Source organism: Anabrus simplex, chromosome 1 (assembly GCF_040414725.1).
Source record: "Anabrus simplex isolate iqAnaSimp1 chromosome 1, ASM4041472v1, whole genome shotgun sequence".
Lineage (NCBI taxonomy): Eukaryota > Metazoa > Arthropoda > Insecta > Orthoptera > Tettigoniidae > Anabrus > Anabrus simplex.
This window is the reverse complement of record NC_090265.1, coordinates 1,722,259,471-1,722,282,230: the sequence shown is the minus strand read 5'-3', so window position 1 is coordinate 1,722,282,230 and position 22,760 is coordinate 1,722,259,471. Positions and strand designations below refer to the sequence as shown.

General features: G+C 40.4%; 1 protein-coding gene across 1 annotated transcript in view; it reads right to left on the bottom strand.

Moving 5' to 3' along the window:
* Window positions 1–1,240: 1,240 nt before the first annotated feature.
* Window positions 1,241–22,760, bottom strand: part of LOC137497059 (myrosinase 1-like) — a 66,545-nt gene continuing 45,025 nt past the window's right edge. The window contains exons 8-10 of the mRNA XM_068225675.1: window positions 19,298–19,432; window positions 4,802–4,908; window positions 1,241–1,390 (exon numbers count right to left, since the gene is read on the bottom strand). Of these exons, the coding sequence (XP_068081776.1) occupies window positions 4,819–4,908; window positions 19,298–19,432 (225 nt within the window). The 3' untranslated portion in view covers window positions 1,241–1,390; window positions 4,802–4,818. The remainder of the gene's footprint in view (window positions 1,391–4,801; window positions 4,909–19,297; window positions 19,433–22,760) is intronic.

Sequence of the window (22,760 nt, the reverse complement as noted above, 5' to 3'; positions counted from 1 at the left end):
TATGTCCCATATGATACACCAGGACTGAATTTAGAAAAAAATTACAAAAATGAATTTCCGTCCGCCTCTGTGGTGTAGTGGTTAGCGTGATTAGCTGCCACCCCCGGAGGTCCGGGTTCGATTCCCGGCTCTGCCACGAAATTTGAAAAGTGGTACGAGGGCTGGAACGGGGTTCACTCAGCCTCGGGAGGTCAACTGAGTTGAGGTGGGTTCGATTCCCACCTCAGCCATCCTGGAAGTGGTTTTCCGTGGTTTCCCACTTCTCCTCCAGGCGAATGCCGGGATGGTACCTAGCATAAGGCCACGGCCGCTTCCTTCCCTCTTCCTTGCCTATCCCTTCCCATCTTCCCATCCCTCCACAAGGCCCCTGTTCAGCATAGCAGGTGAGGCCGCCTGGGCGAGGTACTGGTCATTCTCCCCAGTTGTATCCCCGACCAAGAGTCTGAAGCTCCAGGACACTGCCCTTGAGGCGGTAGAGGTGGGATCCCTCGCTGTGTCCGAGGGAAAAGCCGACCCTGGAGGGTAAACAGATGATGATGATGATGATGATGATGATGATGATGATGATGATGAATTTCCGTGCTGTGAAAAGTGCAAATCAGTTACACATCTCAATTGGAAATATTCGCCATGGCGATTGTAGGTGACTGAAGGTGGTATAAAAGTTAATCAATTTTTTTTTTATTTGCTAGTAGCTTTACGTCGCGCCGACACAGATAGGTCTTATGGCGACGATGGGACAGGAAAGGCCTAGGAATGGGAAGGGAGTGGCCGTGGCCTTAATTAAGGTACATCCCCAGCATTTTCCTGGTATGAAAATGGGAAACCATGGAAAACCATCTTCAGGGCTGCCGACAGTGGGGTTCGAACCTACTATCTCCCGAATACTGGATACTGGCCGCACTTAAGCGACTGCAGCTATCGGGCTCGGTGATTAAAAATTTAGCCATCAACCCTATATATATCGAAAGAAGTAACTCTTCAGGAATGAAGATAACTGGTAAAAGTGTGAAAATGTTCAACCCAGATGCTTCGATAGCATTTAGCCATCATAACTTCTCACCTGCGTGGATAGAACAATCCATTTATTTATGGACAGATTATCAAGTCGAATTTCATTTTGAGGCTAACGACGGGATTCGATGACAATTTGCATATGAGAAGACCTTCACTTAATAGAAATACATACTTTTATTTTTTAAATTATATACAGTGTTATGACGCTAACATTGCTACCATTTCTTCAGCTAACACGTTAAGATATCGACTATTAGTTTGCTCTGGTAGTTGCCGGGTGTGAAAGATCTCCTTCATAACTTGGGCCGAAGCTTTGGCTGTCCTGGGCCTTGCCGGATCATTGAAGTCCACGGAGTACAAACCGAACCGTTCCCTGAAACATTGAACGTTATATTTTATATTTTGTTTTTGCATGAAAGATATGTGACAGACTAATCCTTACGCTGGCATTGTCGCCTATAGCCAGACCCTCCAGACTCTCGGCCTTCTTTGTTACAGTATTAAATAACAGTGTCTTTATGCACTATTTTTAAAGTGCTCTTTCCTGGGTCCTGTATCTTGGGTTAAAGATCAAGTTTGGAATATTTACAGCAGTTGTGAAAGTAACTGATTTCTTACGTTTGCTCAACACACAATTAAGCAACTGGACAGCTGAGAAATACTACTACTACTAAAGCTTGCCCCTAAAGGGGGGCGGCGGGCTTCCTAGATGGTAACGCCGTCTCTCAGGCCAGGGAGGTTTGTATAGGTGATGTAATTTGCGGAGAAAGTGAGGTGGGTGTATCCGTGGCCTATATTAGGAGCTGTACCGGCGTTCTTTTTAGTGCAGGAGAATGGAAAACCATGGAAAACAATTCTCAGGACAGCTGACGGTGGACGGCCTGATCTTCTCCGTCTCCCGAATGCAGAAGTGTAGAACCACGGTAGAACCGTGGCCAACCGCCCTCTACTCGGTTAGTAGTACTACTAATAATAATAGTAGTAGTAATAGTACTATTTCACAGCTGTATAGCTGTTTAAGTTACATTTTACAGCGGGAGAAGTGTCATGTATTCGGTGAGAATCTTGTTCAGTAGTACAGTAATTAAAATAACAAAGTGGAAAGTTTGGTACATGTTGTATGCCAGGAGCAGGTGGGTTTTATTGCTGTAAAACGTTGTGTGGATAGAATTTTTTCTTTTGTACGTCAGATGTGCCAGGAAATGTTGGCAAAAAATCAAGGTCTTCATTTGGTGTTTGTTGATATAGACAACGATTATAATTCTGTGCCAAGCTAATTGTTGTATGTCCGTCACTCCCTTCTCGATCCGCCAGCCAGCTACACGCGTGCCAGTGTGTTATTCTTCGAGCCTCGATGCGCAGCCCTCAGTGCGCGTGCCTGGAACGTCGTGTGTGCTATAAAAAGGAGCTCCTAGCCTGTCCAGATGCCCACTGACCCCGGTGTCCAGCTCCAGAATACACCCTACGTCGAGCACGGAGGCTACTCCTCTTGAAAATGTGCTTCGGCCAGGTGGACTGAATTTCTGGCAGTAAGAGGTCTCACCTCGGGTCACCGCTCCTCTTGCCTGTTCCGCTGTCCATGCCCAGTCTTACCATTATATGCCACTATCATTCCCTAGCTAATGCAAGCTCCCATTATCAACTTAGTTTCGCTAAGTAGGAACTCTTCAGTCATTGAACTTACGTTAATGAACTCAGACACTTCAACAAGGAAGGACTCTCTGAGATATTTACGTCAGTGCTTCTGATAGTTTTCGACTATCAAGAACTTTTCATGTCACAAGGACTATCTTTCCGAAATAGTAGTGAACGTGAATACTCCAACGTGTATATAGTGTACAAAGACAGACTCTTTCTCCAAATTCATAGTTCAATTTGCTTCGAGATAACTTTCAGTTTTGTTAGTGTAAATATTGTAATTTTACATGTGAAGCAAATAAAGAAGTTGTGTTTTTTGTAAACCCAACCTTGTTTACAACACTAATTACTGTGGAAGGCATTACAAAATGTTGGTATGGATGGTGCAAAAATAGAGTTGGTGAAAAGAATGTACCATTGATGCAGGGCAGCTGTGAAGGTTGGTAATAAGATACCAGAAATTTTATAAACAAGTAAAGGTTTAAGGATATTCTATGTCATCAGTTGCATTTAGGTGTTCTTGGCTATTGGAATAGGCAGTGCAGAAGTGTGGGTGTGCCAGTACTGCACACTACTGATTGGTGAGGATTAAGTACGTCTTGCTATGGATGAGAATGATGCCATGTATCAAATGAGAAAGTTAGTGGATGCATATACACACTGAGGATTAGCAGTCAATATGAATAAAACAGAATATTTGTTGGAAGTGATCAAGGTAATGATTTGAATTTTGAGTTCGTTCGGTTGAAAAATGTGGAAATGTTCAAGTACTAATGGCCAAGACTGGCCAGTGTAATGTGGATATATCACACAGGATAAGTCAAGCAAGGGGTAGTTGTTAAATCTCTAAACAGGATCTGTTGGAGTCGGCACATATCTGGAGAAACAAAGAAAACGGTGCTGTGTGTTGTGGTTGAAAGCATTCAGACATATGGCTTAGAGAGTACTGGGCCCTGAACAAGAGACTGAGACTGTGAAAATGGATCTGTTACGGTGGAGCATGAGAGGAATGAATTAGTAAGAATAGAGGTTAGATGTGGAAGAACCATTTACAGAGCACTGAGATGCTGCGGGCATGTCCGACGGATGAAGGAACAGCGATAGCCACAAGCCTCCACCAGGGAGACCAAGGGCAATATGGAGGGGAACAATAGCTAAAGCCATCCGAAAAAGACTGGCAGGATAGGGATATGTGGCATCTGAGAATAGGTAACTGCTGAAAAGTGGAAACGCCTAAGAAAGTAAAAATGAAAACAAGGCATATAGATGGTTCGTTCGAATTTTTATACATGTTTATTAATTTAATGTTCAACTTTCAGCATGGTTCGGATATTTTTAACATTTAAATTCGTTTCCATTTTCATCTTGTAGACTTAAATCTGTGCCAACATTATTGAAGTAAATGATCTTTGTACATGAGCACCATCTTTGCTCTCATAAGGAGCAGAAAATGATCAGTATATTTGTTATCTTGCCATATGCTTACTACGGGAGGAAAACGATGAAGATGACTGATACTGTAACAATGAGGGTGCAAGATGTGGTGGCTGGCGTGAGGCGATAATGCCGGTGTAGCGTTGAGAATGTGAGTGTGGCCAACAGCGAATGTAAACAATAGCGTAGGTGCATTGTTGAGGAATGCGGTGAAAAAGTTAACTGAGATCCTTCCGAAAACGCTAGAAACGGCCAACAATGGGGAAGCGTTGGAATGGTCTGGATTTGAAACTGCGGGAATTTTTCACTGGCCTGTAAACAGAGCGATTACGAGACAGTCTTGAGTCAGTCGTGAGTGAGCGCGAGGCAGTCTCGAGGCAGTCAGCGAGTCCTGAGCCAGCCATTCAGACGTGTGTCAGCGAGGACATATGACCATACCAATAGAATAAGTATAGACTACTATACACAGAAAAGAGATGTGCAATCAATATGGGTACTACAAGGAAGTGCGCTGACATGCTGAAACGCACTAATCAGGATAATAAGAGAAAATATGGAAAAAAGGTACTTCTTATGTTGAAGAAGAAAAAACTTCTAGTCATAACGTAGACGGAATATTCAATCAATCTAGAAGTAAATAATTAATGAACTATTAATTTTTTAATATAATCTGTTTTTTTTTTTTTCAAAAATAATATGTGTCAATACTTACGAGTATCCTCTGAGCCACTAGAAATTGTCCATTAAGCTCCAAGCTGTGAATCCCCCCACGTTACAGCCATCTTCATGGATTGCCTTTAGGATTTCAGCCAAGTGACTCTGTAAAAGCAGATATTTTGGAGTATTTTCCATCTCTTTTTCCCCCCACAAAAAGTCAGTGTGACATAACCACACGTTCTGCTCCCAGAATAAACATATGAGAGTATTCTATTACTACAGATTCAACTTATTGATTATATAATAACTGTCATACACAGTCTAAATATTATCAGTATCTTAATTTAATATTGTAACATGTAGGCAGGTAGCTAACTGAGCATACAACTGGGAACGTTTACTCAAAGATTTACTAACTAATGAATAATTGCTCACACAGCTAGATAGGCGCACAATTACACCAGTTCGCGCAATCTCTTTACTCTCATCGCTCAGGCACTCTAGTTATTCACTCTAGTGAAATGAAATGTTGTATGGCTTGTAGTGCCGGGATATCCCAGGACGGGTTCGGCTCGCCAGGTACAGGTCTTTCTACTTGACACCCGTAGGCGACCTGCGCGTCGTGATGAGGATGAAATGATGATGAAGACAACACATACACCCAGCCCCCGTGCCATTGGAATTAACCAATTAAGGTTAAAATTCCCGACCCGGCCGGGAATCGAACCCGGGACCCTCTGAACCGAAGGCCAGTACGCTGACCGTTCAGCCAACGAGTCGGACATTCACTCTAGTGATTTCAAATTAAAGCAAATAACACAACGCACTCTTCCACAACTGTCACTTAGACCCTCAGGCAGTTCACAATTAGGTTCCATGTAAACTATCACGACTACACAGTTCACAGCTTGCGCACGCGCAACACAGTCTTACAGTACTGTACGTGGTACACTGTCCGTACACTCACGGCAGTCTTCGTTCACTGTTCCTTGCCACACAGCAGCAATGTCCCGCACTCGCTGTCAATTCACACACACAACACTAACAGCACTCAGTCGTCATTGTACATTGACTGATCGTTCGACTCAACGGGTAAATGATTTGCGTGCTAGCCTTTTGCCCAGGGTGTCCCTGGCTCGATTCCCACCCGGATCGTGGATTTAAACCTTAAATTGGTTAATTCTCCTGTCTCGAGGGCAGGATGTCCGTGATGTCTTCAACATTAGAAACCATCTTAGGTAGAGCCCCATTCTCACAGACATATACGTTGCCTAATAGGCCGTCTACTAGAAAAAGACCTGCACTAGGCTTCTCCTGAGGCCATACTCTATTATTATCATGGACTGACCCAGTGCTCCACAGCAGCACTCACCATTGAAAGAACTGAACCATCTCAATCGCTAGTTAAAATAAAACACTGATGCTCGTCTAGCCTGCCTTGTATAGGGAGGCCGGCAATTCCTTATACTTTGCGAGAGAAGACACCGCTGGAGTCCTCTGCAACCCGAAAGCTCTAGGTTCATCATCTAGTTATTTCAAATGCCGCCAGGGAAGCATCCAGTGAGATAATGGGGCGATGACATAGAGGTGACAAAGGGGGCTGGCCTTGCGCGTCTGGCTCTTCCCTGACTGCTTGCTGCAGTGGCGAGTGGGTGGCGCCCTAATTCGGTGACGTTACTCACGGCTGGAGCTAGACTAACTTGCTCCTATCAAGGTATTAAAATAAAATGGGGGACACCGTCGCAGTATAGTAGCCAAGCGGCTTGCCTTGCTAAGAGAATGTTATTATAAAACCAACGTAGTCGGCATAAACGCCAGATGAATAGTTTGGCTTTGCAAAATAAGTCGGCTTGCTTCGTAAGGGGAATGATTTTATGAGATTTTAGATCACTGTAACACATATACGGAATTGTAAAACGATTCTCGGTGTCAGTATACCACAACATTTCGGTAACTGCTAACGTGTTATACTGGGGAACTTCACTTCAAAATTCTGAATAAAATCTATCTTCTTTGTATTTCAAAACTATTATTTCTTGTTTTTTATAGGTGTACAGAATACCATAACCCTTGCAACTACTGATGGTAACATGTACTTGGAAAATTAATTCCCTGTCATCTCTACGACTTCTGATTAATCGTCTTCTTTGGACTCCAGTTAAGGCTTAACTCCGAACCCAAGTAGCTATTTTCGGAATTATATAAAAATTGCGGACGTGTTATGGATGGTTACGCGGAGTTTTTTAACGTGCCAAAAGCCAACAAAACGGAGTTTTTACTTGTAAGACACCCTTTAAAAGCCATCGACCTGAGCCGGATTTGAACCCGTGAATTTAGGCTCAGAAAGACAGCGACTAAGCATCTGAGCCGTCCAGGTCGACTAAAATATATTTTATTACGTTCACTAGCTACTTTTATGGTTTTCGGAGAATGAATAATTAATTTCATGTGACTCCATAGGAATAAGTCTAGAGGTGTCAGATCTGGTGATGTCTGGCCATTCTAAGGCATTTCTACTACCAAACTCTTTTTCCGGAAAATCTTGTAACCAGCCTCTGTCGCACTCTCGCTGTGGGTGGGGACGTTAGAATAAAACCCACGCTATCTCCTTCCTGTCGAAAGAGGCTACTAAAAGAGGCCCCAGAGGCTTTTAACTTGGGAGCGTGCATTAGCGACAATGGGGTCCTTAGCTGAGTACTGGCATTGCTTTCACTTACATTTTCAAGGCTCCTCATTCTCATATTCCTATTCGACCTCCCTTGGTCACCGCTTATCCTTTCCCGACCCCGACAGTATTATTGTAGGTCTCGAGGCCTAGGGAGTCTCTTTTTCACGCTCTTCATGGCTCTTGTCTTCCTTTGGCCGATACCTTCATTTTTCGATGTGTTGGATACCTTCCATTTTTCTCTCTAATTGGTGTTAATGGAGGGTGCTTGCCTAGTAGCACTTTCTCTTAAACAACAACAACAACCACCACCACCTCCGTTGTACAGTTAAGGTAACTTAGGGAGATCCCGACATGAGGGAGAACTCGACACTTTTAAGCTTAGCGCCACTGGTGACCACAGTACTCTACAGGTCGAACTAGTAACTACATGTATTAGAGCCGTAGGGTGTTGTGCTCATTGTGATCCTGGTGGCAGACGATTATCACTATAAATACAAGACATCTGAATAGTTGAAGGTGAGTATGTAAGTGATATGTGATGGAAAAGTAACGTACTATAAGATAATAAGATAATGAGTAGGTTGTATAACGATATACGTAGATATGCGATATTTTTAAGACAATGTTTGAGGTTAGGCGCACAAAGCACGTTTTGGAGAAGCGGCCATGTCATTTCCAAATCGCCAATCATTCAGCGTGGTAAGTGCTGCCACCTCTTGCCTGCCAATGTAACTCGGGGAGATGTCGACACTCCCGGGAAAAGGGATCACTAAAGATAATTTTGGAGACCTTCTAAAGATGGCTTGGGACAAATCGGCAACAGCAGGAAATTTTACCGGCGGATTTAGGAAATGTGGCATTTATCCGTACAATCCCGATATCCTCCAAGAAGACATTTTTTAATACGACCTTGTGCAAGACGAAAATGGTTCAAATCACGTACATGTTGGAGAATATATTGCTGTAGAAGCTAAGGCCAGTAGTCCTGCATTATCACAGGAACATGGAGCCTCACCTGCATTTACACCTCCGAGTTGCTCAGTGCAGGAGTTACACTCCTGTTCCGATATTAAGACTCCTATCTGGAGAAGGAAGTGTAAGAAGAGTGCAAGAATCCGCCATGGTGACTTCTCAGGATTAGTTCTTCAAGCAGTCGTAATTGCTCGGAGAATTACTGCGCAGTATGTGATGGCTATTTCTATGACGATAACCGAAATGAGGCATGGGTCCACTGTAGTGGGGAATGCAGGAAATGGTTCCACGAGATGTGTGTGGAAAATGCTTTTTTTTTTTTTCTTCGGGGGGGCCCCCGAAGCCCGCTCCCCCCGCGTGACCAACGACTCAATCTACATGGCCTCCGACATGCTATTATTTCTAAGAAGAAGAAAGAGATAGCAGGGAAGAGTGGGAAGTGATACAAGGAGTATCTGCCGGTTTCCGAGTCAGACTCGCTACCACGGCAAAGTTTGTGTTGGTTGAATAGTGTTAAGGTATGGTATTGAAGGGTCAGGGAAAAACCACATAGGCAGAAAGAAGAAAGAGCCTACATGTAAAACCTGACATCTTCAAACGACGAACAGTTTATATGTGCCCACTGTGTACAATAGTTGTGGAACTCTTCCGAGGTCCTACCTAGCGTCAGGTTCTCCCTAAGTGCGGGAGAAGTGGACATTTTTGCATCATTTATTTATTTTCTAATTTACAATGATATGAAGTGTTATTTTTTGCCACAAATAATAGAAAACGTACACTGACTGTGTACAAATTCACCAGGTAAAAATTGAACTATTTTGCAAATTAAGCATGATCAAAATTACAGGTTTTTGCTTAGCGTGTCGAGATATCCCTAAATGACCTTACCGATTAAGAAAAGCATTTACGCAAATTTCCAATACGATATAAAATAGAAGATATGAGAACAATGAGATGTACTAACAAATGCATCCTGCTTCGAAAATAAGTATTAAAAATAGGTGTGTCATTTCAAATATCAAAAGACGTTGACTTGGGGTGAGAGGGTGAAACCTAGAATGCAATTAACCTTGGTTTTAAAATTCCTTCATCAATATCTAAACCAACGTGTTTATTAATTAAATTAATTAAAGTTATACAGGGAAGATTTGAAATGTAAACCCTGTATAAAAGCAGGCTCGCCTCGAACTGGTCGTAGCTAAATTATGTTTGCGGTCAGTTATGGATTGTTGATTACGAGTCGTAACCTAAGAGTTCATTGTGTGTGTGTGGAGGAAGCACGTGAACTACTACTACTACTACTACTACTACTACTGCTACTACTAGCAATGCACGTGTTTCTAGTCCCATTTCTCGACTCGGCGTCGGGAATGAGATGAGATTTAAATGGCATGCTTTTACACCTGGATGCCCTTCCTGACGCCAACATCAGTTGAGGAGCCAAGGAAGATGGAATGAAGGTGAAATAAATTGGGTAAGGAGGTGAAAGGAATCGGCTGTGGTCTATGGATAGAAACTGTCCCGACATTTGCCTGGAAGTGAAAATGGGAAACCACAGAAAAATATTCTCAGGTAGCAGGTGGTGGGGCTCGAACTCACGCGTCTCCTGAATGCCGTAGTGCGTTAACAATCTTGGTTACTCTGGTCTGTAATAATAATAATAATAATAATAATAATAATAATAATAATAATAATAATAATAATAATAATAATAATAATAATAATCACCATCATCATTATCTAAAGGCTTTGCCTTGTCGCTGCAACCACTGATCTGTTCTCTGCGATCCTTCTCATCTCTCCATAACCTTGGCATCCCATCATCTCAACTACCTCTCAATGATCTTCTTCCGTGGTTTCCCTTTGCCTTTCTTTCCCATCACCTTGTCTTGTGCAGGTCTTTCGAGTTGACATCTTATAGGAGCACGTGAATTCATTGTGCGTGTTATCGGTCTTGTCTGGAGTGGCAGTTTCTACAACAGTCGTGCGTTGTAAGAGTCAACAAACATGTGTTCGAACCTCGCTGTATGAAACTGCTGTGTTAAGTGACAATGGTATACGTGTGAAGAGAAGTGATAGGTGAGACTTGTCAATCAAGATTACAGACGGATTGCCGTTCCAGGTAAAGACTACGAACCGAAGACCCGCTGTGAAAACACGAGACTTTTGTCTCATATTCATACCTTGGTCTACCCCTGCCATTTTTACTTCCTACACTTCCCTCAAAAACTAACTGAACACGTCCTGGGTGTCTTAAGAGTTAAGATGTCTTCTATCATTCTATCCCTTTTCCTGGTCATATTTCCCCAAATTTTTCTCCTTTCGCCTATTCGATTCAATATCTCATCATTCGTGATATCCATCCATTAACACTACATTTCAAAACCTTCTATTCTGCTTCGTTCCAGTTAGTATTGATTCATTTTTTACTTCCGTACAAAGGCACGCTCCATACGAAAGTGTTCAAAAATGTCTTTGTAATTCCTATGTCATTATTCGAAGTGAGCAAATTCTTTTCTTAGAAAAGACCTTCCTTGCTTGTGCTGCTCTTCATTTTATGTCCTTTATTTTCGCCGTCAATGGTTAGTCTACCAGCCAAGTAACAATATTCATCGACCTCCTTTAAAATTTCATTTCCTAATCTAATATTTCCTGCGTCACCTGACTACGTTCAAGTGGACTCCATTAGTTTTGTATTGTATTGTATTGTATTGTATTGTATTTTATTTTGTCCAACTGATCATACAGTGATATGGGACACGTCAATAATCATATTTACAGTAACAAAGGATAAAACAGTAATATACATGCCATGATAAATAAAGAGAAATATACAATGTGGTAAAGAGGCATAGATTAAAAAAAAAAATTTAAAAAAAGTGATACATAAGTTAATTTTCAAGAGCTAAGTATTCTTCAATAGAATAAAAACAATGGTTAGAAACAAATTTGAATAATTCTTTCTTAAATTTTGAACATGGTTTTATCTGCTTAATGCAGTCTGGTAATTTATTAAATAAATGTACTCCTGCATAACTCAATCTTGATTCATATAGCTTAGTTTTGTGTGGTTCTATGTGCAGACTGTGTTTATTTCTAGTATTATACCTATGTACATCAGAATTTATGGTGTAGCTGTTTACATTCTCCTTCATATATACAAGTGTATGGAAGATATAAAGGCTAGGCAATGGTAAAATAAAATAAAGTTTAAAGTATTTCTTGCAGCTTGTCCTCCTGCCGACACCGGCCATTCCTCTAATTATTTTCTTTTGTAACTTAAAGATGACTTTGCTATATCGTGAATTCCCCCAGTAAATGATTCCATAGGTTAGTATGGGATGGACATATGCAAAATACATCATTTGGCAAGCCTTTAAATTAAAACTATTTTTCAAAGACATTATCATGAAATAAATTCTACTAAGCTTTTTCCCTATAAACTCTGTATGTTTATCCCAGGTTAATGATTCATCCATCCACAAGCCAAGAAACTTTGTTGATGATGAGTACTCAATTATGGTCTCTCCAAATGATATTGGACTAACTTCCATATTTAAATTAATCTTATGGTGAAATCTAATCACAGAAGTTTTCTGTTTACTTAAAATTAATTTATTATCCTCAAGCCAGCTCAGGATATTACTCACTATATTGCCTGCCTTCAATTCTAACCCTTCAGAACTTTCATCCGCTACAAAGACAGTAATATCATCTGCAAACAAAGTTAATTGCACTCCTTGAATATCATCAACAATTTGGACGATATCATTAATAAATACTAAAAATAATAATGGTCCTAAAACTGACCCCTGTGGAACACCATGATCTATGTTTCTGGCACAGGAATACACATTCTTAATTACATTTTTGCTCAAATCAGTACCGGTATATGATATTTCAACAATCTGCCTTCTATCCCCTAAAAATGATTTGAACCAGTCATAGGCCATTCCCCGAACTCCATACATGTATAACTTTTCTAAAAGCAAGCTGTGGTCAATTATATCAAAAGCTTTTGTTAAGTCCAAGAAAATACCTAAACATGCACCCTTCCCATCTAGTGTGTCATATATCCGTTCAATAAAGTTAATGAATGCTGTGGTAGTTGATCTATTTTTACGAAAGCCATTCTGGCAACCAGCTAATATATTATGCTTCTCTAAGAATGATAACAGTCTATCGTACATAATTCTTTCCAGTATTTTGGAGAATACAGAGGGGAGGCAGACAGGCCTATAGTTACCAGCATCTTCTTCACTACCCTTTTTATGTATCGGAACAACTTTGGTTACCTTGAATTTGTCTGGAAATTTACCAGTGGTTAGTGACAAATTTATCAAGTAACAGAGAGGCTTGATTATGTATTGGTAACAGCATTGAATAAGGTAGTTTGAATAACCATCTAAACCAGAAGACTTCTTTTTACCCATCTGTTTTATTATCTTATCTATCTCTTGCTCAGTCACAGGAGTAAGAAACATGGATGATACATTCCTGTGAACTGTATTCAAGTTTGTTCTTGTCACTGATGTTTGAAAATTTTCCGTTAACCTCAAAACTGCTTCTATAAAATAGTTACTAAATATTTCTGCAACTTCTTCTGGATCACTGATTTCTTTCCCTGCATTTGTAAGAGTAATATTATTTTTTAATGGAACTAGAGTACCTTTCTCCCTTTTTATAATGTTCCACATACATTTAGACCTGTTTTTAGAATTTTTTAGCTCATTCTCATTATGCAATCTTTTGGCAGCCTTCAAAACTTCTTGATATATGTTCTTATACTTCTTATAATAATCCTTCAATTCAGATGAGGTGTTATGGATTTATTTATTTCCATCTTGTACTCCTTCTCCAAGACTCTGTCCATACCATTTAGCAATTTCTCTATATCTTCTGCAGTAATATCATCAATAAATTACAGTTTTGATTGTTTGTCCTTGGATTGTGATTCCTTTTCCAAATTCCTCTTTGATTTCCTTTGCCGCTTGTTCTATAGAAACATTTAAAATGAGAGGGTACAAACTGCAGCCTTGTCTAATTCCTTTTTGGATTGCTGCTATTTTTTACAGCTTTCGGTTCTTATCACTGTAGACTGAGTTTTGTTTTCTTGTTTCTATGTAAACTCGACCACTTCCAGATCTCAAAATAGCTTGATCCAATCAGCATTATCGAATGCCTTTTCCAGATCTACGAATGCATTGTACGTGGGCTTGTCTTTCTTAATTCGATCCTCTAAGTTCAGACGTAAAGTCAGATTATTATTATTCATAAGTCGAGATAAACTTTCCCGGAAGACCGGCGTTCTGTTCTCCCAGTTTGCGTAACTGTGAGCTTGCATTCTGGAGATGGTAGGTTCGAATCCCATTGTCGGCAGCCCTGAAGATTGTTTTCCATGGTTTCCAATTTTCAGGCCAGGCAAATGCTGGGGCTCTACCTTACTACGGCTGCTAACTTCCGAATCCTATCCCTTTCCCATCCTTGCGTCGCCGAAAGTTTCAATGTGTTAGTGTACCGTTAAACCACTTAATGACAGAACAACGTTCTCGCGGTCACGTTAAACCTTAGTTTCTGCGACGATCTGTTCTCCCAGTGAAGAACTAATCTATATATATAAAGTAGCTTGTCCTGACTGACTGACTGACTGACTGACTGATTCATCATCGCCGAGCCAAAACTACTGGACATAAAGAAATGCAATTTTGGGCATAGATTCATATTAAGATGTAGGTGCTCGCTAAGAGAGGATTTTTGGATATTCCGTCGCTAAGGGGGTGAAAGGGGGGGGGGGGGGTGAAATTTTAAAATGAGTGTGTCTATATCTCAAAATTTTAAAAGTTTACAGATGTGAAAATTGGTATTTAGAATCTTCTTTAAAAATAAGGAAACACGTATTTTTTTGTTTTCAGACAATCCCAATAGGAGGGGTGAAAAAGGGTGAAAAAGGGGTTGAATGCCTTTAATCCGGATACGCTACTTATATCTCAGAAACTGAAGATATTACAGACATCAAAATTGGTACTTTTGATCGCTGTGAAAAATAAAGAAACACATATTTTTTTGTTTTTGGAAAATCCAATTAATGCGAGGGTGAAAGGGGGGTGAATTTTTAAAATGAGTGCATCTATATCTAAAAAGTTTTAAAGTTTAGAGATGTAAAAATTAGTATTTAGAATCTTCATTAAAAATAAAGGAACAAGTATTTTTTTGTTTTCGGAAAATCCCAATAGGAGGGGTGAAAAGGGGTGAAAAATGTGTTGAATGCCTTTAAAGAGAATACATGTATCTCTGAAACTGAAGATATTACAGACCTCAAAATTGGTACTTTTGATCGCTTTCAAAAATAAAGAAACACATATTTTTTTTGTTTTTGGAAAATCCAATTAATGCGAGGGTGAAAAGGGGGGTGAATTTTTAAAATGAGTGCATCTATATCTCAAAAGATTTAAAGTTTAGAGATGTATAAATTTTTATTTAGAATCTTCATTAAAAATAAAGGAACACGTATTTTTTTGTTTTCGGAAAATCCCAATAGGAGGGGTGAAAAGGGGTGAAAAATGGGTTGAATGCCTTTAAAGAGAATACATATATCTCAGAAACTGAAGATATTACAGACCTGAAAATTGGTACCTTTGATCTCTTTTAAAAATAGAGAAACACGTATTTTTTTGTTTTTGGAAAATCCAAATAATGGGGGTGAAAAGGGGGGTGAATTTTTAAAATTAGTGTATCTATATTTCAAAACGTTTAAAGTTTATAGATGTAAAATATGGTATTTAGAATCTCCTTTAAAAATAAAGAAACACCTTTTTTGTTTTCGGAAAATCCCGATAGGAAGGGTGGAAAAGGGTGAAAAAGAGGTTGAATGCCTTTAACGAGCCTACTTATATTTCAGAACCTGAAGATATTACAGACCTGGAAATTGGTATTGGGGATCCACTTTAAAAATAAGGAATCACGTATATTTTCGTTTTTGAAAAATCCGGATAATGGGGGGTGAAAAAGGGGGTGAATTTTTAAAATGAATGTGTCTATATCTTAAAACTTTTTAAAGTTTACAGATGTAAAAATTGGTATTTAGAATCTCCTTTAAAAGTAAAGGAATAAGTATTTTTTCGTTTTCTGTAAATCCCAATAGGAGGGGTGTAAAAGGGTGAATAGTGGGTTGAATGCCTTTAATGAGGATACATATATCTCAGAAACTGAATATATTACAGAACTAAAAATTTGTATATGGGATCTCCTTTAAAAATAAAGAAACGCGTATTCTCGGAAAATCCAATGAAAGGGGGTGAGGGGAAAGAATTCTAAAATTAATTGACTTAATTGTATGAGAATACATACATCTAATAAAAACTAAAGTTGTTACGGACGTGAAAATTGGTATTTTGATCTCCTTTAAAAACAAAGAAATACGCGTTTTATGGGGGAAACCATCTTGGGGCGGGGGCGGGAGTGGAAAGGAGTTGAATTCCTTTCATGAGGACACATAAATAAAAAACTGAAGAAGTTAGAGTCGTGATAATTGGTATTTAGAAGATCCTTTACTATTAAAGAAACAAGTATTTTTTGCCGGAAAATTCACTTAAGGGGGGGGGGGGAGAAGTGTGAAAGGAAGTAAAAAAAAGCGAATTATTTTTATGGGGATACTTATATCTCAAAACTCAAGGTAATAGACGTGAACACTGGGGTTTGGAATCTCCTTTAAACATAAAGAAACACTCCTTCGTTTAATTTTTTTTTTTTGGGGGGGGTAAATAAACTTAACGGCGGTGGGGTGTAAAAGGAGGTGAGACCAATTGATTTTGCTGTTCATAATGTACTTATAAGGAGCCTCCGTTGCTCAGGCGGCAGCGCGCCGGCCTCTCACAGCTGGGTTCCGTGGTTCAAATCCCGGTCACTCCATGTGACATTCGTGCTGGACAAAACGGAGGCGGGACAGGTTTTTCTCCGGATACTTCGCTTTTCCCTGTCATCATTCATTCCAGCAACACTGTCCAATATTTCATTTCATTTGTCATTCATTGATCATTGCCCCAGAGGAGTGCTTCGGCAGCCGGCACAATTCCTACTGTCGCCGCTAGATGGGGCTTTATTCATTCCATTCCTGACCCTGTCGAATGACTGGAAACAGGCTGTATATTTTCGATGTACTTATTCTGATCATAAACCGATCTTTTTAATCTTTCCTGGGTTCGTTTTCAACAGCCAACTTTTCCTTCGGAGAACGTTCTTATATTACAGTAGATTCTCCTGGCATATGAATAAAAATTTAAACACATTTGAAATAAACGATAGGAATGAGATTGACCGTCCAATTGTTCACCTCTATAATAAGGTCAATAATGCACGGAAGTATGTCATTCGTATCGCCAGAAATCCCGCACACTTGCCTACGCGCGACATTGGTGCTGGTCACATTCTCAAAAATAACAATGGCAGCAGATGTAATTTACCGCCAAGTAGCGGTCTTGCATCTTGCTGTGGGGTCCAGAACATCTATAATAATAATAATAATAATAATAATAATAATAATAATGTTCTGGACCGTCGTCAAATGTGCGGACCACGCTGGAAACGGGTCCTGGACGGCTAATGACTAAGAATGCAGTCCGGTCGCGGGTTCAGTAGGCTACCGCCAAGGCACCCAAGACGACACCACGACAGATCCCCTGAAGGATTTGATCCATATTAAAAATGCTTATAGGAAAAAATGGCAAAGATTTAGGGACCCAACTAACTGGGTGGAATAGCTGGACCTAGCCCGGGAAGTACGAAATCGTTTGCTGGAAAGAAAGATTGAAAAATGGGAGGAAACTTGCCGTAATCTATTTGAAAACGAGTCAGATCGCGAATTTTGGCGGATTCTCGCAGAAAACGGGTCAGATCGCGAATTTCGGCGGATTATATATCTAAAACAATAAGCATTCATTTATAAATTTCAGTATAATACCGTAGCGAAGCACGGGTATCTTGCTAGTAAGTCTATATTGGCAGAAGAGGTGCACACTAAATGTGTGCATTAGGCTTCATGACAAAATGCTCACTTTTGGATTCCCTACATTAACGATGTTTTGCACAATGCCTTGATTTACCAAACACTCGATCATCATAAGGTAAGGGTTATTCTGCCCGAAGGCAGGTCCGAACCTCCGCAGAGGTGTTCCTGAGCCGGAGTTTAATTGCGGTAGGGTGGCCATTTCCTTTCCGCTCCTCCATTCCCTTACCCCCAACCAACAGCGCGTGGCAACCCATCCAACTTCTGACCACGCCCAATGTTGCTTAACTTCGGAGATCTCACGGGATCCGGTGTTTCAACACGGCTACGGCCGTTGGCCGATCATCATAATTAGGTATTAATTACAAACTGTACATGACTTATTTCCTTTAATTTCTAGGCGGAACATATGGCCTCGACGAAATTTCTCCAGCTTGTTCTATCTACCACCAATGATTTCACCCTTCTCCATATCCTTTTGACTCCAGCTATCTCCCTGTCTATGGTTCTTTTCCAAGTAATCTTCGGTCTGCCTTGCCTGCGACTACCTTGCGCATTTCAACTCAGTGTCTGTCTTGCGGTACTTCCTTGAGGTTTTCTCAGAGTGTGACCGATCCACCTCCATTTACTTCTCAATATCTGCTGTTTTACGAGACTTTGACTTGTGGCCTCCGAAAGGTATGTACCTTGAGGTAATGTCTTTGGTCACTTTCTAGGTCTTACTTCCATACAGTAAAACAGATTTAATATTTGAGTTGAATGTTATTAGCTTCGTTTTTATGCAAATATGAGGGGATTTCCATATTGGTCGTTACTGTGCAAAAAAAAAAAAAAAAAGCTTTATTTATCCGACTCACCACATCTCTAAAACATCTTCATCCTGACTGGCCACGCTTTCTAAATAGCAAAATTGCTCTAACCTTTCCATACACATTCTATGTAGTGAAGGTAGAATTTTACGATGGTTTATGCACATTTCCTTAGTCTTTTATTATTTATCTATCAGCCTACTTCTTTAGCTTCTATTTTTAAGTCATTAAGTTTGATTTCTATATCCCAAAAACATTCTGCAAGAAGAGAGAAGCCAGTTCTTCCAATCTGTTATTTAATCCTCACCGAATTGCAAGATTTATATTCGTTGCCTCTCTCAATATATAATCCAGTGTCATGATAAACAAGACTGGCGACAGGAGGCATCCTTGTCCCCTCCAGATTTCACAGCAAAAGATTCAGACAGTTTCTATTTACATTCTACTTGACAAGAATATTCATTGTACATTGCTTGTGTAAGATGAACTATCTTTTGTGGGATTCCAAACTTTCAATAGCCCTCCACATTTTCCTTCGGTTAACAGCATCAAAATCCTTTTCATGAAAAGTATATACGAAAGATGTCGGATACTCAGCAGACTGTTCATTGATTAGCCTAAGTGTGTTGATCTAAGCCACAGTAGACGAGCTTCTCTGAAAGCTGCTTATTCTTGGCGGAGTCTCCTATCAACGGCACTGTCTGACTCCATGCCTAAACAGTTAGCATGCTGGACTTTGGTTACAGGGGATCCGGATTTGATTCCCAGCAGGGTCGGAAATTTTAACTATCATTAGTTTATTCCGCTGGCAGGGAGGCTGAGTGTATGTGTCGTCTTCATTATAATTTCATCCTCATCACGACGCGCAGGTCGCCTACGGGGGTCAAATAAAAACACCTGCACCTGGTGAGTGGAACCGTCCTCGGGCACTTCCGGCACCAGAAACCATACGCCATTTCATTTCAACGGCACTGCTTATTCTGTTCAGTAAGACTCCACATCAAGATGCCGAAAAACGGTGACCTCTTAGATTGTAATAACTGGAGGGAAATAACGTTGCTCTCATATGTAGGAAAGTGATGTAAAGATGACTGTACTTACTGTATAGTAACTGACGCGGCTTTGATCGTCCAAAGTCCCGCGGTCGGAGACCCCGTTCTCTGTGATAATAATTTCGGGTCCGTCGTACTCCTTGTGGATCCAATTGATCAGCTTTCGTAGACCCCAGGGCACCATCTATGAACACAAGGCTTGGTGATAAACAACACAGAAACATTTTATCACTCGTAAATGTGAAACAAACAAACAAAAAAAATCAAACAAACAAACAAACAATTAAACAAACGTGGTTTCCCATTTTCACACCGGGCCACGTCTGCTACCTTCCCAATCCTAACCCTTTCCAATCATTGCGTCGCCGAAAACCTTCGATGTGTCAGTACGAAGTTAAACCACCAGAATAATATTAAACGGTTTCACATGGATTCTAACCCGTAAACTTCACATTCTATGTGGCTTCTTCCTTTCAAGCTTTCTTTCTTTCTTTTACGGGTCGGATCTCGTCCTTGTTATATTCTGATTTAATCTAGCAAGGGAAGTTTCAGCGAAATCACATCTCAACTTACCGGAAATTTCGCTGATATGGTCACCAACTAAAAACTAGCTGCTTGTTTTAAGTAGAAGTTTTTGAAATTGACATCGGAATTTGTCGAAAAATGTAGTTTAAGAAGTGTCTTTTGGATGAATCGGATTGGGATGCCCTTTAAGGGCCGAACGGTGTGCAATAGATCATGCGCACACGACATATAAGGTGCGTGAATCATCGTATGCGTTACCGCTTTGTCTTCCCACTCCCGAAGAAAGAACGGACCTCAGTTGCCTCTATCAACCCCTCAAGCCACACCGTTTCCAGTCCCCAAACTGATAGGGATATTCACTGCAGCTGGTACGTCTGGTGTCATGCGATGTGACCTTCCAGTTAAAACTTGCAGCTGAGTTTTGGTGCAGGATGTTCTTACACAGCATCCATTCTGTCAATGGAATTTCAGGTTATGTTGCGATATGATGTCACTGAAGCTTCACTTACAAGTGATATATCGATGCCCGGTTGTGCTTTCTCTTAAAAACAATAATAACGACCACCAGCAAGAGAAAGCGAAAGAGTGATGGACGCCTTCCTTTAGTTATGGGCTCACTGGTTCACAAACTATTTATTCGCATCAAGCTGTTACCAATTTCCTTCCGACGTTTGCTGTTCCAACTTGTTTTCTTATAAGAGTAAAATTTCGAATAGAGAATAATGAAAGGAATTTCAGTAGAAAGATGATCAACGCCATACCTAATGAATGTGCCTCTGCACGGACAACCCAGGAGGCAAGCACGTAGCGAACTGCGCTGCTAAGAAACTCGAATATCAAATACCTACACAGTATATTTTATAACTAACACATTGCTTTCCGCGTTATCTGCCACACAAATACTCACAGTGGCCGGCTTTTTCTCACAATGATATGATCATTTTATTTACATATTCCTTACTAGCTGATGTACCCGTGCTTCGCTACGGGATTGGATTCTCAGAGAGACTGACCTTGTGGTTTTCCTAATTGAAGTCAACATAGGTCATTACAAAAACGTCGGTAGGAAAGTAGCGATTAAAAGCACACCGCACATTTTCTCACTTTTAACGAACAGGACTACGCTGCCGATTTAACAGTCCAAAGTTCCAGAGCTGGAATGATCAAAGCCGCAGATAGCCGTGATCCGTGACCACCCTTCGTCTTTTTGGCAGGGAGGGGGTCGAATAGTGGAGACTCCCACGGCATAAACTATGCCCTTCTACTAATCTTTTTCCTAGGATTGCCCAATGAGTCGGAAAATCTCAATTCACTACACTGGCGACGGAAAATTCTATCTGACTTGGAGACAAATTTTTCCTCCAAGCAAGAGGAGAAACCCACCCTTCACTGCTAATTTGGAATAAAATGAAAGTAGAATTTAATAAATTAAAGAGGAAGAAGCTTTAATTAAGAAACGGCTCTTTTCAGGGTCGAATTTTGAGTTATTTAGTGAATTGTGGTGCTATAATTTGGAATAGGCCTAAATGGTTATTCTATACCAGGCCATACTACTACTACTACTACTAAGTGAGCCTCTGTAGTAAGTATGCACGCTGCTCATTCAAAACAGCGCGTCAGATTAGGGATCGCATAGCTGGAATACTATGATGAACCTGTGTGTTACGTACCAGTTGTATCAGATAGTGTATGGACCAGAGGAATGGCATGCTAAAGAAGAAAGTTTTCTATCTCCCCAGCTATTTTCCGCTAATATTCAGTCAGGCTGTTATACTCGGTACGCAGCAGTAATCCCATCTATTGGAGTTGAGAGGCAGCATAAGAGACAAAGAACATCACATCAAACAATGGTCAATGTAATGTTCCTGTTGATCAATGCTATGCGCTTTTGATATTGTAGGTCTTCATATTTAGTTTTCTTCCGACTCTGAAATACCACTCTTACCATAGTCGGTACGGTAAAACTGATTAAAACACAAATGATCGGAAATTGTACTCAATATAACTTTTGTTATATAATACTTTTCGATAGCACCAATAACATAGGTATTTAAAAATTACGTTTTAGGCGCCTTCTCCTAAACTGCAATCCATCCAGGGTGAATGAATTTGTTTATAGCTTAGACTTTTGTTTCTCATTCCCCGACTCCATATAACGATCTTCATTAAATTCTGTTAACCCATTTTCTCGTGGCTCGGCGTTGATATGGACTTAGGAAAAAAATTACAATTTCATGAATATCTGTTTTATCACAGTCGGTACAGTAAAAATGTATGACATAAATGGTCGGAAATTTAATATATTTGAAAATTAAATTTTAGGCCTTCCCCTAAACTACCATTTCTGTCAGCGTAAATAAAATTATTTATGGCCTAGATTGTAGCGACTTATTCCCCGACATTGCATACCGATTTTCATTAAGTTCTCTTTAGCCGTTTTCTAGTGATGCGTGTACAGACAGACAGACAGACAGACAGACAGACAGACAGACAGACAGACAGACAGACAGACAGACAGACAGACAGACAGACAGACAGACAGACAGACAGACAGACAGACAGAAATTACGGAAAAGTAAAAAGTGCATTTCTTTGTTACTGTGGACATGACCGATACAGAAATACAGTTCTTTTCAAAAATTCTGAGCAATGTACAGACAAAAGTCTTATTTTATATATATAGATAAACTGTTATGCCTTACAGCGTTCAGTCTGCAAGGGAGAAATATTTTCTGAGAAGCCGGCCCGGCGTTGTAGGGGTAGCGTGTCTGTCTCTTGCCCGGAGGCCCCGAGTTCGATTCCCGGCAAGGTCAGGGATTTTTACCTGCATCTGAGGGCTGATTTGAGGTCTTATCAGCCTACGTGATTAAAACTGAGGAGCTATCTGACGGTGAGTTGGCGGCTCCGGTCTAGAAAGCCAAGAATAACGGCCGAGAGGATTCGTCGTGCTGACCACACGGCACCTGGTAATCTGTAGGCCTTCGAGC